Source organism: Prionailurus viverrinus, chromosome C1, assembly GCF_022837055.1.
Source record: "Prionailurus viverrinus isolate Anna chromosome C1, UM_Priviv_1.0, whole genome shotgun sequence".
NCBI lineage: Eukaryota > Metazoa > Chordata > Mammalia > Carnivora > Felidae > Prionailurus > Prionailurus viverrinus.
In genome coordinates, this window is record NC_062568.1 from 208,243,398 (window position 1) to 208,258,667 (window position 15,270).

The 15,270-nt window shown below is 48.3% G+C and overlaps 1 protein-coding gene across 1 annotated transcript in view; it reads right to left on the reverse strand.

The window, feature by feature from the left end:
* Positions 1-250: 250 nt before the first annotated feature.
* CA6 (carbonic anhydrase 6) overlaps positions 251-15,270 on the reverse strand; it is a 31,802-nt gene continuing 16,782 nt past the window's right edge. The window contains exons 4-9 of the mRNA XM_047872836.1: positions 10,410-10,558; positions 9,412-9,504; positions 5,947-6,016; positions 3,450-3,607; positions 2,406-2,529; positions 251-351 (exon numbers count right to left, since the gene is read on the reverse strand). Coding sequence (XP_047728792.1) covers positions 251-351; positions 2,406-2,529; positions 3,450-3,607; positions 5,947-6,016; positions 9,412-9,504; positions 10,410-10,558 — 695 coding nt within the window. The remainder of the gene's footprint in view (positions 352-2,405; positions 2,530-3,449; positions 3,608-5,946; positions 6,017-9,411; positions 9,505-10,409; positions 10,559-15,270) is intronic.

The window sequence follows — 15,270 nt, forward strand, 5'->3', positions numbered from 1 at the left end:
CAGGCTTTGGTGGGAAGGTGGTTAGCGCCCCGATCCCTTCGCATTTCTATTCCAGTCAGTTCCCCTCGGTGTCGTCGGACTCACGTCACCTCGCCTCCGCTCGGGGACGATGGTTTCCCCCATCTGACTCAGAAACCCGACAGGTGCCTCGGGGAGGGTGCGATCCGGACGCGGAATTTCTCGGAGCCAGGCAGGGTCGTGGGCTCAGCGGAGGTCCGCCTAGTCCTGCACGCCGCACGCTTCGAGCTCCCTACTCTTGGTGGTGTTCCTTCGCTTTCTTCTTTTCAGGAAGACTCTTCAAGTCTTCGAGCTTATTGTCAAGCTTGGTTAGGTAAAGCTGGAACTCAGAACCTAGAAGATGTCCCATAAAAAGAAGAGTTAACACAAAAGAGGCCAAACCTTTGGCGGTCCTCGTGAAAACGGCACATGGGACAGCCAGATGCCATTCCCCACATGTGCACTTGGGGAAGGATGTCTGGTTCCTTAGAATGCCCTCCATGTTCCCACCCCATTGGCTTCTGGCATCTTCACTGTGTCTGAGTTTACGCTTGTGAGCTGCCAGGATCTGAGGGGTGATATGTCGAAGGGGATGCTAACTCATGGACCTTGGTTTCTCATGTGATGCCCAGGAGCCCTTACCCTAACGGGACAGAGGTGTTTTCTAGTAAATGAATTTCGAGACATCTCTATTGGCCATTATCTTGTTTTTGTAACTGACCTTCTTTGTCAGGCCATTATTCATTGATGGGTTGATCATATTAACCCATCGGGGTGAGATCAGCTACCACTATGAGGTGTCAGGTGGGTGACACAACCGGGCTGACTGGAGACCACTGCTGGGCGTGACAGCGGTTCTCCTCTGAACAGCAAAGGGAGGCTGTTGTTCAAGTCTTTTGGCCGGGGGCAGGGGAAGAAGACTTCTTACTATCTACTGGGAGCTGAAGTAATAATCCTAAATAGCCAGTCTCAGAAGGGTGGGCACAGCGGACACATAGGCAAATGGCAACGTGGACCATCTCGGTCAGAGAGGCGAGGATGTAAAACGTCTGAGCTCCCTCCTGAGGGTACATTGGAAGGACACTCCCCGCTCGTGGAAAGAACATGTGAGACGTAGCATGTGGGCAACGATACAATCTGCATGTGCCTGTTGCAAGAGTCACGTACCATTGTATTAGGGGAAATGGGAACACGGCAAAATTAGAACAAGGAGTTAGATGAGTGGGTCTATGCCCCCCTTGGCTAGGCTGCTGGTATTCGGACCTACTAAGCAGGATGCCACCCTTTGGAAAAAGGAATTGGTGCCGTTAATATCATACATAGTATAATATGGGGGAAAATATCATTATAACTGGTGTTGTTCTTCCTCTGTCACTATTGTTGGAGGGGCAAACCAGTGCAAAAGAAAACAATCAATGAACCAGGAAGGAAAGATGGAGACAAAATCAAAAAGGGGCCTTTGTTGGTGGGAGGGGAGAGCATGTAAGGAGATTTACAAGTTTCGAAAGATACATATAAGGTTGGGGTAATAGTGGGGCGCCTGGGTGGCCCAGTCAGTTAAGCGTCCGACTCTGGATTTCGGCTCAGGTCATGATCTCATGGTTCGTGGGTTCGGGCCCTGAGTCCGGCTCTGCACTGAAGGTGTGGAGCCTGCTTGGGATTCTCTCTCTCCCCCTCTCTGCCCTTTCCCTGCTCATGCTCTCTCTCTCTCTCTCTCTTCTTCTAAATAAATAAATAAACTTAAAAATAAAGTTGGGGTAATACTGAGTAGGCAATGTTGATTGGAGACCAGTTCTATTAGGAGGATATACAGGTTTCAGTATTCATTAGGAGACATAGATTACAAAGGCCATGAGTTCAGGGAATGGGAATAGTTCAGCACCATTTTACAGAGAAACAGACAAAATAGCGATGGGAAAACTGCGGAATATTTACATTCTTGCAACCACAGTAACGAGGTGAGCCAAGAAGCCTGACCCGGTGGGTTAGAGGGTCCCAGGTTGGCTGGACTGATCATGCCTTCTTCCAGCACCCTGGTGTCTGGGGTGTGATCCCCGAGAAAATGTAGTAAACAATCCGTGCCCGAGTTAACCCCACCTTGGGGAAATGTGTGGGAGTTGGGGATGGGCTTGGGGACAGGCCAAGATAAAGGTATGAGGGAAATAATTTGAGTTGTGTTTAATAAGGTTACCTTGAGCCTACGCTCTTATGGGAGTGTCTGGATGTTGCTAAGCGTCTTACTTTTCCTACTGTGTCTGGCCATGCCCTTCATAGACTGGCCCATCGGAGCCTCCTGCCCTTTAGATGACGCTCCGTCTGCTACTATTGCCAGACAAGATGGGTCCACCCAGAGAAGGAAGGCAACTGGACTGAAACAATTGCAGACGATAAACAAAAGTTGATCTTACGCTCGTTGGGGAGATTCATGAAGTTGGTTTCCACCACTCGGTTGTTCAGGGGCTGGGTCATGCGGTAGATATTGTGGAGGGTGTTGTTCTGGTGATCCAATATGGAATTCTCTAGCTTCCAACCCTGTAGGCCACATGAAGTGGGTTATGGAGGGGAAGAGCTACCGGGTAGTTTAAAGGAGTATAATTAGCAACGGAACCAGAGCTTGGATTTATTTATATAACCCTCATAAAGTGGGTGTGAGAAGATCTCAAATCCTGCCACGTGGCAGGGAGAGCATTCATCCTTCCATCCATCCATCCATCCATCCATTCTTCCAACAATCTCTTTTCATTGTTTTTGAGGACTATTTGGTCACCAGTCGAAAGGAGGGAAAGCAGTAAACAGATTTTTGTGGGTGGGTATCCTTGAAGAGGGTATCCCGCCTTTTCCTGGATTGGGGACATGAAAAGTCTAAGAAAAAGAAATATCTGTTCCCGAGGAGGGACATCACCCCAGAAGGAAGCGCCAGCTCTGCCTCTGCAAAGCTTTAATTAACCCCACAAATATTTACGATGCACCCACGCTATGCTGGGGAACAGAAGGTGGTGGATACGGCTCTTCTCCCCAAACGGTTGCATGTGTGTGAGCATGGAGACGAGCTAACGGTGAAACTGTCCTTGCACAAAGCCATTTATGAAGTTGGACCGTTAGCCCGTGGAAACGGGGGTTTGTCTATCAAGGGCCTAGAACAGTACCCAGCAGGAGCAACGCTCAGTAAATATTTGCCTTCTCCATGCGGCTCTTCTCCTCTGCCTGGGGTCCGGTCACTGTCCTTTTGCCACCTCAACCGGGGCTCCTTGGTCTCTCTGGCCCCTCAACTTGTCCATCTCCGCCACAGCCCTAGTGAGATCACCCACGGCAGGACAGGTGAGGACAGTAGCCCTGTGCGTGGAGAGCACCGTAGGAGCCCAGGTGTTGGCGTTAGGTGAGATTTAGGGGAGCGCGCCCGTCAGCCAGGCAGTCAAAAGGGGAGACTTTGCTGGGGTGATGCCATGTGTTACCTGTGCCCTGGAGAACATGATGGGACTTGCCAGCACAAACCAGTAGACGTTCTCAGTACAGGGAGGAGTGGTGAGTGACCCTTCGTAGCTGTAATAGTGATGCACGTTCTTGGGGAGCATGTCCCGAATGTCAAGGTCACTCAGAACTGTGCTCTGTCCTAATGGAGGGGACAAAAGACAACAGAATGTTAGGGGGCCCTGGTGCCCCTGGGGTCGACGGCTCCGGCTCGGACCTGTCCGTGTCTGAATCCCCCGATTCAGCGGAACACAGAAACTGATCGTTGGAGACATTCCCCCAGTTTCGCTTCCTGGAAGGGAAGAGCAAAGACTCTGGGGAGAGACCCACTCAGATGCCTCCTCCCGGATGAGTGGCACCAGTGGGTGTTGACTCATCAAAAGCTGCTCCCTCATCTGTGAAAAGGGAATGTTCAGTCGGATTGCGGTGAGGGTCAAGGGGGCCATCGAACTCGCGCGTAGGCAAGTCCCGATGAGTGTGAACTGCCATCACCACTGCTGAGCAGAGGACACGCTTTATGATAAAGGAAAGAAATTAATCACGACTGCTAGGGGTTTCTGAGTAAGAATTCTCAAGATTTCTTGGTTTGGGCTTGCTTAGAAATGGGTGGATAGAGGGGCGCCCGGGTGGCTCAGTCGGCCGAGCGTCTGACTTCGGCTCAGGTCATGATCTCATGGTTTGTGGGTTTGAGCCCCATGTTGGGCGCCGGTGCTGAGCTCATCCTGCCACACAATCTGAGAACCAAGCTCAGCCACAGTTGGGGTGTGGCTTCAGTGGGGAGAGGGGCTTCAGCAGGGTGTCTGAAGACTCCCCAGCATCCATACCCCTCACAGCATCTAGAGAATCCCTCTTCCGTTCGTGTCAATGACACTGAGCCCTGAGCTTAACGTTGTCTTCACTTTCCATTTTGCATATTTTTTAATATTTTTTTTAACATTTATTTATTTTTGAGACAGAGAGAGACAGAGCATGAACGGGGGAGGGGCAGAGAGAGAGAGAGAGACACAGAATCGGAAGCAGGCTCCAGGCTCTGAGCCATCAGCCCAGAGCCTGACGCAGGGCTCAAACTCACGGACCGCGAGATCGTGACCTGAGCTGAAGTCGGACGCTCAACCGACTGAGCCACCCAGGCGCCCCACCATTTTGCATTTTTTTAATGGCAAAGAGGTTAGTTTTTATATATACATAAATAGGCTCATTAAACCAAGACCTCAGAGTCTAGCAGTGCACAACGCCATGAATAAGCGAAAGAATTCTAAATTTTAGTCTTATTGGAAAGACTTCGAGATACAACCTTCTAAAGGGCTCTAGCATGTAGATTTGGTTTCATAACCATAATATATTCAAGTTAGTCAAGAATTCCAGAACCATGGTGCAGCTGCTACGGAGAACAATACTTTAAAAATTAAACATACCGGCGGCTGGGTGGCTCAGTCAGTTAAGCATCCGACTCTTGGTTTCAGCTCAGGTCACGATCTCATGGTTTGTGAGCTCGAGCCCCACATCGGGCTCTGCACTGACAGTGCAGAACCTGCTTGGGATTCTCTCTTTCCCTCTCTCTCTGCCCCTCCCCACCCCTCTCTCTCAAAAACAATAAACACTAAAAAAAAAGAAGAAGAAGAAGAAAGTGAGTGTCTGACTGTCACATTAGTACGTGTTCATCTTTGCAGCCACAAATAAAAACGGCAGCAGTGGGATGTCCGTGTGTCTGTCCAGCCGCATCCAGCCACTTGGCTACATACAGGCTCTGAGTAGGCGGGACTTATCTGGAGCTTTGCCAGGTGAGCCCGTGGAGGGGCGGAGGGGCCAGGATGCGGGGCCTGTCAGCATCCTGGCCGTGGTGGAATCTCAGCCGGGCAAAGAGGGATCGAAGGCACAAGGGGTGACAGGAGGGTAAACGGGAGACCCGTGGGTTGGGGGTCAGGAGGTCAGGACTGAAGTCAGGGAGCTGGAGTCTGGGAGACGTGGTCAAAGTCAGAAGCACAGAACCAAGGCGCCAGAGCTGACGTGGTCGCAGCTCGGGTCACAGGTTTTAGGGGTAGGTGGCCCTTCGGACAAGGATTCTGCCTTCTGGAGGCGGAGGAAAGGGAGACCAGTGCTGCGTGTCTGTGTGTCCAGGCCTGACAAGGAGGGACTTCACTCTTGAGGTGTCTCTCAGCCTGAAGCGAAGAAAGACCTGTCTCTAGTGCCCAGGGTCGTCACTACCAGCCGGGGCCAGAGGTGAGAGCCACTGAGAAGACATCCCTGGCGAGTGGCACCCTGGCCATCCAGAGCCTCCGAGGGCGGGAATCAACAGGCAGACCATATGAACAGAGGCTTCTCGGAGGTGTTCACGGCCTGAACCAACGGCGGGAATTGCTGGGACGAGGGACCTTGCCCAGGGAGGGGGCGCTCCCCTGGCAAGACCCGCGCACCACCCTCTCTGCCGGCATCACCCTGTCCCCACCTCGTGCCCTCGCGGCCGCTGTTGACTTTCCTCACCTGGATACCTGATGTTGTTCAACTGAGAAATGAAGGTGCTGTAGTACGTGTTTTCACCGTAATCCTCGACCTGTGGGAGAAGCACAGAGCGGTCGATCTAAGGGAGAAGGGACCTCCATCTGCTACGGTCTCCACCCACCCAGACGTTCGGTGGCCCTGCGGGTTGGACAAGCCTCAAGGGCAAGGAGGAGGCAGCTCATCCATGTCCCCACTTGTGCTGGGACAGATAACCTGGCTGCTCTTTGCCACCAACTGCCTGGGCTCGCTAGTCTCTTCCAGGGACACAGGCTGAAGCATTCTGGCAACTTCCAGAGAAAGAGCTTCTCGGCGGTGACAGGTGAGGCCCTCGGGGAAAGGGGGTAACGATACCCCCAGTGACTCTGTTTGGGCAGGGTCAACCTCAGGAGGGTTCACTGTGGTGAACAGGACTTGGTCTCATGTGCTGCCTTCTTCATCCTCAAGACTTGTGACTGAGCCGAGGACAGTCGTCTGTCCACGGGAAAGCTGCCTCGATTCTGCCCACTGCCAGGTTGCTATTTTTTTGTAGGGGTGTTGACTTTTTAGAAATCAGAAGAGTTGCTGGGGCACCTGGGTGGCTCAGTCAGTTAAGCATCCGACTCTTGATCTCGGCTCAGGTCATGATCTCACGGTTTGTGAGATCGAGCCCCGAGTCGGGCTCTGCGCTGAGAGCTCGGAGCCTGCTCGGGATTCTTTCTCTCTCCCTCTCTCTCTGCCCGTGCCTCAAAATAATAAATAAATCAACTTTAAAAATCTATAAAAAAGAAGTCAGAAACAATGCTTCTGGTGAAAAAGGTGAATTTTCAATGGTTCTCTTCAGTCAGTGGTGTTGATCGATTCTTCTTCCCCTGTAATGTAGTCTTTTTCTCTCAAAATATCTTAGTACCTGCACTCACTCTTCTTGTGATGATGTGAGATGATAAAATCCTACAAGACGAGGTGAAAGAGGTGAAGGACATAGGCAGGGTGACATAGCAGGAGGCTACTGTTGACCCTCTGACGATACATCAGAAGGAGTAACATCCACTTCTGGGCCGCACTTGACCGTGAGTAACTAAAACCTCAGAAAGTGAAGTCAAGGATGAGGGAACTACTGTACAATATGCAGCCTAACTTATCACAGCCTGTGTCAGGTTAATACTAAATTCCAGAAAAATATAGCAACTTTGCTCCAAGATAGCCCTATTTCTTTCCCACCATTTCTCCCATTTTTGTCATTGACATTACATCCATATATATCATAAACCCAACAATACATAGTACAATGATTGCCTTAAACAATCATTTTTTTTAATTTTTAATTTTTTTTTAGTTTATTTATTTTGAGAGAGACAGAGACAGCATGAGTTGCAGGGGGGGGGTAGAGAGAGAGAGGGGGAGAGAGGGAGAGAATCCCAAGCAGGCTCTGTACTGTCAGCACAGAGCCTGATGCAGGGCTTGAACCCACGAACCGTGAGATCACGACCTGAGCTGAAATCAAGAGTCAGATGTTTAACCGACTGAGCCACCACAGTGCTCCTAAAAGAAATTTTTTAAAGACAAGACAAAAATACATGTAGATAGTCTTTTATATTTACCTACGTATTTACCATTTCCAGCATTCTTCATTTCTTTTTGTGGATTTGAGTTACTGTCTGATGTCATTTTCTTTCAGCCAGAAGGATTTTCTGTAATACTCCTTCAGAATTATCTCAGTTTTTCTTTACCTGGGAATGTCTTTGTATCACCTCACTATTGAAGGATGTTTAGCTGGGTATACAATTCCTGGTTGACAATCATTCCATGGCCTTCCAATGACTTGTTTCTTTTCTTTTTTAAAAATGTTTAAGCTTGTTTATTTATTTTGAGAGAGACAGAGACAGCATGAGTAGGGGAGGGGCAGAGAGAAAGAGAGAATCCCTCCTCTGCACTGTCCACAGAGCCCAATACAGGGCTGGAACTCACGAAACCGTGAGAACATGACCTGAGCCGAAACCAAGAGTCAGACCCTTTACCAACTGAGCCACCCAGACACCCCCCCTTTTTTTTTTAAAGTAGGCTTCATGCCCAGCATAGAACCCAATTCAGGGCTTGAACTCATGAACCTGAGGTCAAGAGTCGCATCCTGTATGAACTCAGCCAGCCAGGCATCACTTCTGCTCAGTTCTTAAATTTTATATTTAGCCTGGATTCCTTGGGGTCTCTAGGGACCACCTAGCATCGGCATAGCTTTGTGGTCAGTCCACGATTGTAGCAGAGGTTGTGCTCAAACCCCTCGGGCCCAGAAGATTTGCACCCTCTGCTGATGGATCTGTGTGCGATTTGAGAAGCACATTCAAAGTTCAGCCAGTCATCAGGTCAGCCTCAGCCTTTACTTTCTCTCAGGCCATCTTGGGAAGCTTACACAGCCTTCTGTGGCTCTCTCATTTCCAGGATCTCCCATTAAATTTCTGATTAGTCTGTCACTTACCACTCACCCCAACTAGGACTACACCCTCAGACTGTCAGAGCTGCAAATTTCCCTCTGTTTTCTGTCTTTTCTATCAAGCTTGCTGCTTTTACTGATAATGCCCTGGGGCATGGGTTTTCAACTCTACTCCAAGTCAAGTGAGTCCCTCACCCCCAGGCAGTGAAGCTGCTGGTTCTCCTGTCCAGCCTGCCCCGATAAAACTACCTTTCTGACCGGGGCACCTGGGTGGCTCAGTCGGTAAGCATCCGACTTCAGCTCAGGTCATGATCTCTTGGTTCGTGGGTTCGAGCCCCGCATCGGGCTCTGTGCTGACAGCTCAGAGCCTGGAGCCTGCTTCAGATTCTGTGTCTCCCTCTCTCTGCTCCTCGCCAACTCACACTCTGTCTCTCTCTCAAAACTAAGTAAACATTAAAAAAAATTATAAAAAAAACCAAACCTACCTTTCTGACCGAGCTGGAGGGTGGGGATAGGAATGGCCCCACTGTTCTTACTCAAAATTCTAGCCATTTTTCACAGAAAAAATGCCTCAATTTGTTGTTTTCCTTTGGTCCACTTCCAGAGCAGGGATATGGTTGTTTTCGACAATTTCATCCAACTTAATACTTGTTTGGGTGGAAATTGAATTCACTGACCACTTCTTGCCACCTAGCCACAAGTCCTGACCTCCAGACTTTCTGAGAAAAGCAGAGGTATTGCCTTTATCTGGCAGGTTGCTGGTTTCCTCTTGCCATCAGACCAGTTTATGTCTAGTCAACTGTGCTGTGATCCTAGGTCTTTTAAGTCATTTGTCTGATTTATCTAAGGTCCCCAAGATTGGTGACACAAAAGGAACACTGACTGTAAGCAAGGGCTGGAAAAGGGTAGATGTTCATTGAATCAGTGCTTCCAAGAGTGATGAGCTTAGAAATAGATGAGGAGGGGCTGGAAGGAAGACCCTTTGTCTACATTTAATACTTTGGACACCAATCAATGACTTCACACGTGTAGTTTCAGCCTACCTTGATGAGGGCTGCCAGCACAGCTAAGCCATCCGGTGCACTCTGGGCTATATCGTAGCTCTTGTATTTAGAATTGTAGTGAACGATATGAACCTGTGAGAGAAAAAGGCAAAGTCAAGGGCATTTCGTGTAGACTTCAAATGCCTCAGGTTTTCAGGGAGGAGCGAAAAGAAAGATGCTCCACCCGAGGCCTCAACCTGTCCCACATGAACAACTCTGACTTTCCCCCATCGGGGTATGAGATCTACCAAGACCAGAAAGTTCTCCAAGAATGGAAAGAGCATGAGTGGGATCTGGGGAGATCAATTCAAGGGCAACTCAAGGGCATTTCCCTGACCCCAAGCTGGTAGCGTCCAAAGGGCTTGTGTGGGTTCTCTTGAGAGAGGGCATGAATCACCTTGCCCTGGAGGACACTGTAAACCTGTCATCATCCTCAGGACAAATCTACACAAGAAAGAGAGCCCTGAAAATCTAGAAATTCGGCTGAAACACAGGCACGTGGGTGCTCAGTGGGTTGAAAGTCCGATTCTTGATTTCAGCTCAGATCATGATCCCAAGGTCATGGGATTGAGCCTTGTGTCCAGCTCCATGATGAGTATGGAGCCTACTTGGGATTCTCCCTCCCTCTCTCTCTCTCTCTCTCTTCCTCTGCCCCTCTCCCCAGCTTATGCAATCAATCAATGAATCAATAAAATTTAAAGATCACATCCCACAAAAAAACATTAAAAAAAAAAAAGAAAGAAAAAAATTGGGCTAAAACCAAAGAAGGCTGGCCCCATCCTGTGGGCTGTAAACCTCTACCCTGCTGTAGGTTCCATGAGCCGGGGACCCTGCCTGAACCGCCAACACAGAGCAGGATCAGTGAATAGTTACAAATGAATGAAAAATAAAGTCAACCTTATAGTGACTTGACTGTCAACAGGACACAGTCTTTTTGGCTAAGGAAAGCGACGGTGGGGTTGGGGGAATAGAGGGCCCGGCCGGGGTCCTCACAGTACCTCGGCCACATATCTGATCCCATCGATGGTGTGCTCGGAGCCGCTGATCTCTGAGGACTCACCGCCCCAGTGAAAGTGCATCTGCTTGGCTATGTACTCGGTGCCATCGGCGGCCGTCATGCGCATGGTGGGGGGCAGGCTGATCTGCACTGGGGGAGAAAGTGAAGGCTGCAAGTGGTGGAGAGGGGGATGCGCTGGTCAGGCAGCTCCCCTGGCCACCTGCCTACTCACGGGACAAGCCAGTACTCTGCTGGCTTAGAACGCCGAGAGCGGGATCACCCACGGGGAGGAGGCGGCTGGCACACAGGGCAGGATGGGAGATCGGGAAGGCACACACCTTCCTACCCAGAGCCAGAGGTCAGGGGCAGAGCCACTTTGTCAACCCGGGGAAGGGGGGAGGCCCTGAATAAATGTGGCCAGTGGGCACAGAAACCAGAATTCCACTCTCCACTTCTAGACCATCTTGGAATTTCCCCACAGTGTAGGAATAGGAAGGGGGGGCCCCTCGAGACTAGTTTCATGCCTTTTACTACCCAGAATGCTGTTGTGAGGCTGGGCTGGGGTGTTTAAAATCCTCATCCTGGGGGCGCCTGGGTGGCCCAGTCAGTTGAGCATCTGACTCTTGGTTTCGGCTCAGGTCATGGTCTCACAGTTCATGAGTTCAAGTCCCACATGGGTCTCTGCGCTGACTGAGGGTACGGAGCCTGCTTGGGATTCTCTTTCCCTCTCGCTCTGCCCCTCTCCCGCTCATGTCCTCTCTGTCTCTCTCAAAATAAATAAACTTTAAAAAGAAAAGAAAATCTGGGGCACCTGGGTGGCTCAGTGGGTTGGGCCTCCGACTTTGGCTCAGGTCATGGTCTCAAGGTTTGTGAGTTCGAGCCCCGCGTCGGGCTCTGTGCTGACAGCTGGAAGCCTGGAGCCTGCTTTGAATTCTGTCTCCCTCTCTCTCTGCCCCTTCCCCACTCCTGCTCTGTCTCTCTCTTTCTCAAAAATATATTTTTTTTTTTAAAAGAGGAAAGATTAGGTGTTTGATGTCTGTCAAATGTCCCCTTCTTTCCTTCCAAATTGCCGAAAGCAGCAGGGAGCCGTGATCAAGTTCACATGCTGTAAAGCTGGAATCTGGCCCCAAAGGTTTTCACATGCCCTTTGGCAGAGCAGGTACTTTGTATTTAGTGCTTAAAATGTGGGCCGCCTCCAAATCAATGCTCGCGTGAAAAGAAAAAAAACGGAAGAGCCTTTAAAAGAAGATGTACAGGGGCGCCTGGGTGGCTCAGATGGTTAAGTGTCTGACTTCGGCTCAGGTCATGATCTCATGGTTCGTGAGTTCGAGCTCCATGCTGACGGAGTGGAGCCTGCTTACGATTCTCCCTCTCTCTCCCTCTCTCTCTGCCCCTCCCCCACTCGTGCTCAAGCTCTCTCTCTCTCTCAAAATAAAGAAACTCTTAAAAAATATTTTCAAAATAAATAAAGAAGACGTACAAAGTCATCTGCCGAGAGATTGGAAAGCAGACGACCAGGCCAGAGCTTTCCAATTGGCCAGTTAGCCCCATGTGAGCAATACCAAAGCTCCCGACACGTATGTTTCCCCAAAACACAATTCCCTGCAGAGTGTTTTGCTCCTCAGGGTTTATCAACAGGATCACACAGGCTGGATCAGAAAATGGCAGCAACTCAGAGCATGTCCCTGCACCTTTGAAAAGGTGAGACCAAATACCTGTGCCCCCAAAAATCAACTCGCTGAACTTTCCAGATTCTGAAAATCGATGTAACTTTTAGCAAAAGTTGTTCTTCTTTACTAGAAACTAATTCAACCAGGTTCTTATCAGGCCAGGAAAACCATGTGATCTGAGCATTTTCTGTGCTCAAGAAAGGACAGCCAAGAGTCAAAGCCACGAAGGTAAAAGAAACACTGAGGAACTGACCCCAGTTGGAGGAGACTAAGGACATATGACGGCCACATACAATGTGAGACCCTGGATTAGGTCTTGGGCCAGAAAGAGGACATCGATGAGAATGGGATGAAATTCACATGGGTCCATCTAAGTAGTTAATCATGTCGTTTCAAGGTAGTAAGGTTCTAGGATGTTAATATCAAGGGAAGTGGGGGGACACTTGTGTGGCCCAGCCGGTTAAGTATCTGACTCTTGATCTAGGCTCAGGGCATGATCTCATGGTTTGTGGGTTCAAGCCTCAACTCGGGCTCTGAGCTGATGGTGTAGAGCCTGCTTGGGATTCTCTCTCTCCCTCTCTGCCCCTCCCCTGCTCACATGCGTTCCCTCTCTCTCACTAAATAAACAAACATTTTTTTAAATATTAGGAGAAGTGGGAGAAGGGGATATGGGAACTCTGTACTATTTCTGCAATTTTTCTAGTCTCACACTATTTCAAAATGAAAGGGGTTTTAGTTTTTGTTTTCCAAAGACGAAACCAGCCTTGCTCCCCACAGCCTTAGGAAGTCAGAACCTACTGAGAACCGTGCGTCACTCGTGGGCGCCGACTTGGGGATCTGTCCTTTCGCACGGAAGTCTTTTCCCCTCAGGAGCATCTGATCTACGTCAGGCTCTGTGCCACGTACTGAGCTAGAAGGAAGAATGAGAGATCATCCTCCCCTGAAGAAGCCTACCAAACAGAGTGACTGGTGGTACCTATGGAGAGGACAGTGTTGCTTTTCCCACTGAAGACTAGAGGCCCAGTGCCTCAGGCCTGTAAGCTTCTCTTGAGCCTAGGAATATATATTTGGGGGGCTAAAAAATAGAGATAAAGATAAGTAGATATATATATTAATCAGTGAGTACTGGTCCACCAACTGTAGCTAATTCACAACTAAAGAAAGTGAGAATGAGCTTTAGAAACTTTTGTAGCAATTTAAGGTTGTTTCCATAGCCAAGTGTGTTTTCTTAAAAAAAATTTTTTTTAACGTTTATTTATTTTTGAGACAGAGAGAGACAGAGCATGAACGGGGGAGGGTCAGAGAGAGAGGGAGACACAGAATCTGAAACAGGCTCCAGGCTCTGAGCAGTCAGCACAGAGCCCGACACGGGGCTCGAACTCACATACCGCGAGATCGTGACCTGAGCCGAAGTCGGACGCTCAACCAACTGAGCCACCCAGGCGCCCCGCCAAGTGTGTTTTCAATTTCTTTTTACTGACATATAATTTTATGACTGTTGACTCTAATAATAAAAGATGAGGTACATAAGAATGTAAATATAGGGGCGCCTGGCTGGCTCAGTTGGAAGAGTGTGCGACTCTTGATCTCAGGGTCATGAGCTCGAGTCCCATGTTGGGTGTAGAGAGTACTTGAATAAATAAATGAACTTTTAAAAAATGTAAATATAGAGTAGAATTTGAAATTAAAAGCACAATACCAATTATGTTAGCACTCCCCAAAATTAAATTACATATAAATCTAGCAAAGTGTGTACAAGATCTCTATATGAAATCTACGAAAATTCTGATGAAAGAAATCAAAGAATAAATAAAGGGAGAGATAGTCCATGTTCCTGCGTAGAAACATTTGACATTGTCAAGGTGTCAGCTCTTCTCAACGTGATCTATGGATTCAATGCAGTCAAATTTCCAGCAAGTTATTTTGTGGCTCTCAACAAACTGATTCTAAAGTTTGCATGGAAAGGCAGGAGACCCAGAATAGCCAACTCAATGTCGAAGAAGACCAATGCTGGAGGACCAATAATCAACACAAGGTAGTATTAGCAAAAGAATAGACAAATAGATCAATGGAATAGAATAGAGAGGCCCGAAATAGACCCACATAAATATACTCAACTGATCTCTAGCAAAGGAACAAAGACAATAGAGTGGAGTCTCTTCGTTAAATGGTGCCGGAAATACTGGACATCCACGTGCAAAGAAATGAATTTAGACACAGGCCTTCCACCCATCACCAAAGTTAACTCAAAATGGGCCACAGATCTACATGTAAAACGCAAAACCATAAAATTCCTAGAAGATAACACAGGAGAAAACCTAGATGACCATGGGGGTGGTGATGCCTTTTTCGAGGGGACACCAAAGACAGGATCCATGAGATAAATAATTGATAAGCTGGACTCCATTAAAATTCAAAACTTCTATTCTGTGAAAGACATTAGCAGGACACTTGAAAGATAAAGCTTCAGACTAGGAGAGAATATTTGCATAAGACACAAGTGGTAAAGGACTCCTACCCCGGATACACAAAGAACTCTTAGCACTCAACAATAAGAAAACAGCCAGGCGCCTGGGTGACTCAGTCAGTTAAGCGTCTGACTCTCGTTTTCAGTTCATGTCGTGATCTCAGGGCCATGAGATCGAGCCCCGTGTTGCTGGGTGTGGAACCTGCTTAAGAGTCTCCCTCTAAAACAATAAAATAAAATAAAATAAAATAAATAAAATAAAATAAAATAAAATAAAATAAAATAAAATAAAATAATTAAAAACAGAAAACCTGATAAAAAATGGGCCAGAGACCTTAATAGACACGTCACCAAACATATACAGATGGCAACTAAGTCCTGCGAAGAGAAACTCCACCTTGTACGTCATCAAGGAAACACAAATGAACAACAGTGGGGTACCTCTGGATGCCTGTTAGAACCGCCACAAGCCAGAACACCGACACCACCAAATGTTGGTAAGATGTGGAGAAACAGGAACTCATTGCTCACTCACTCAATGCAACATGGTGCAGCCACTTGGGAAGACTGCTTGGCAGTTTCTTGCAAAGCTAAACCCATCCTTACCATACGGTCCAGTACTCATGCTCCTTGGTATTTCCCCAATGGAGTTAAAACTTATGTCCACGCATCTGCACATAGATGTTTATAGCAGCTTTACTCATAATAATCGCTGAAACTTGAAA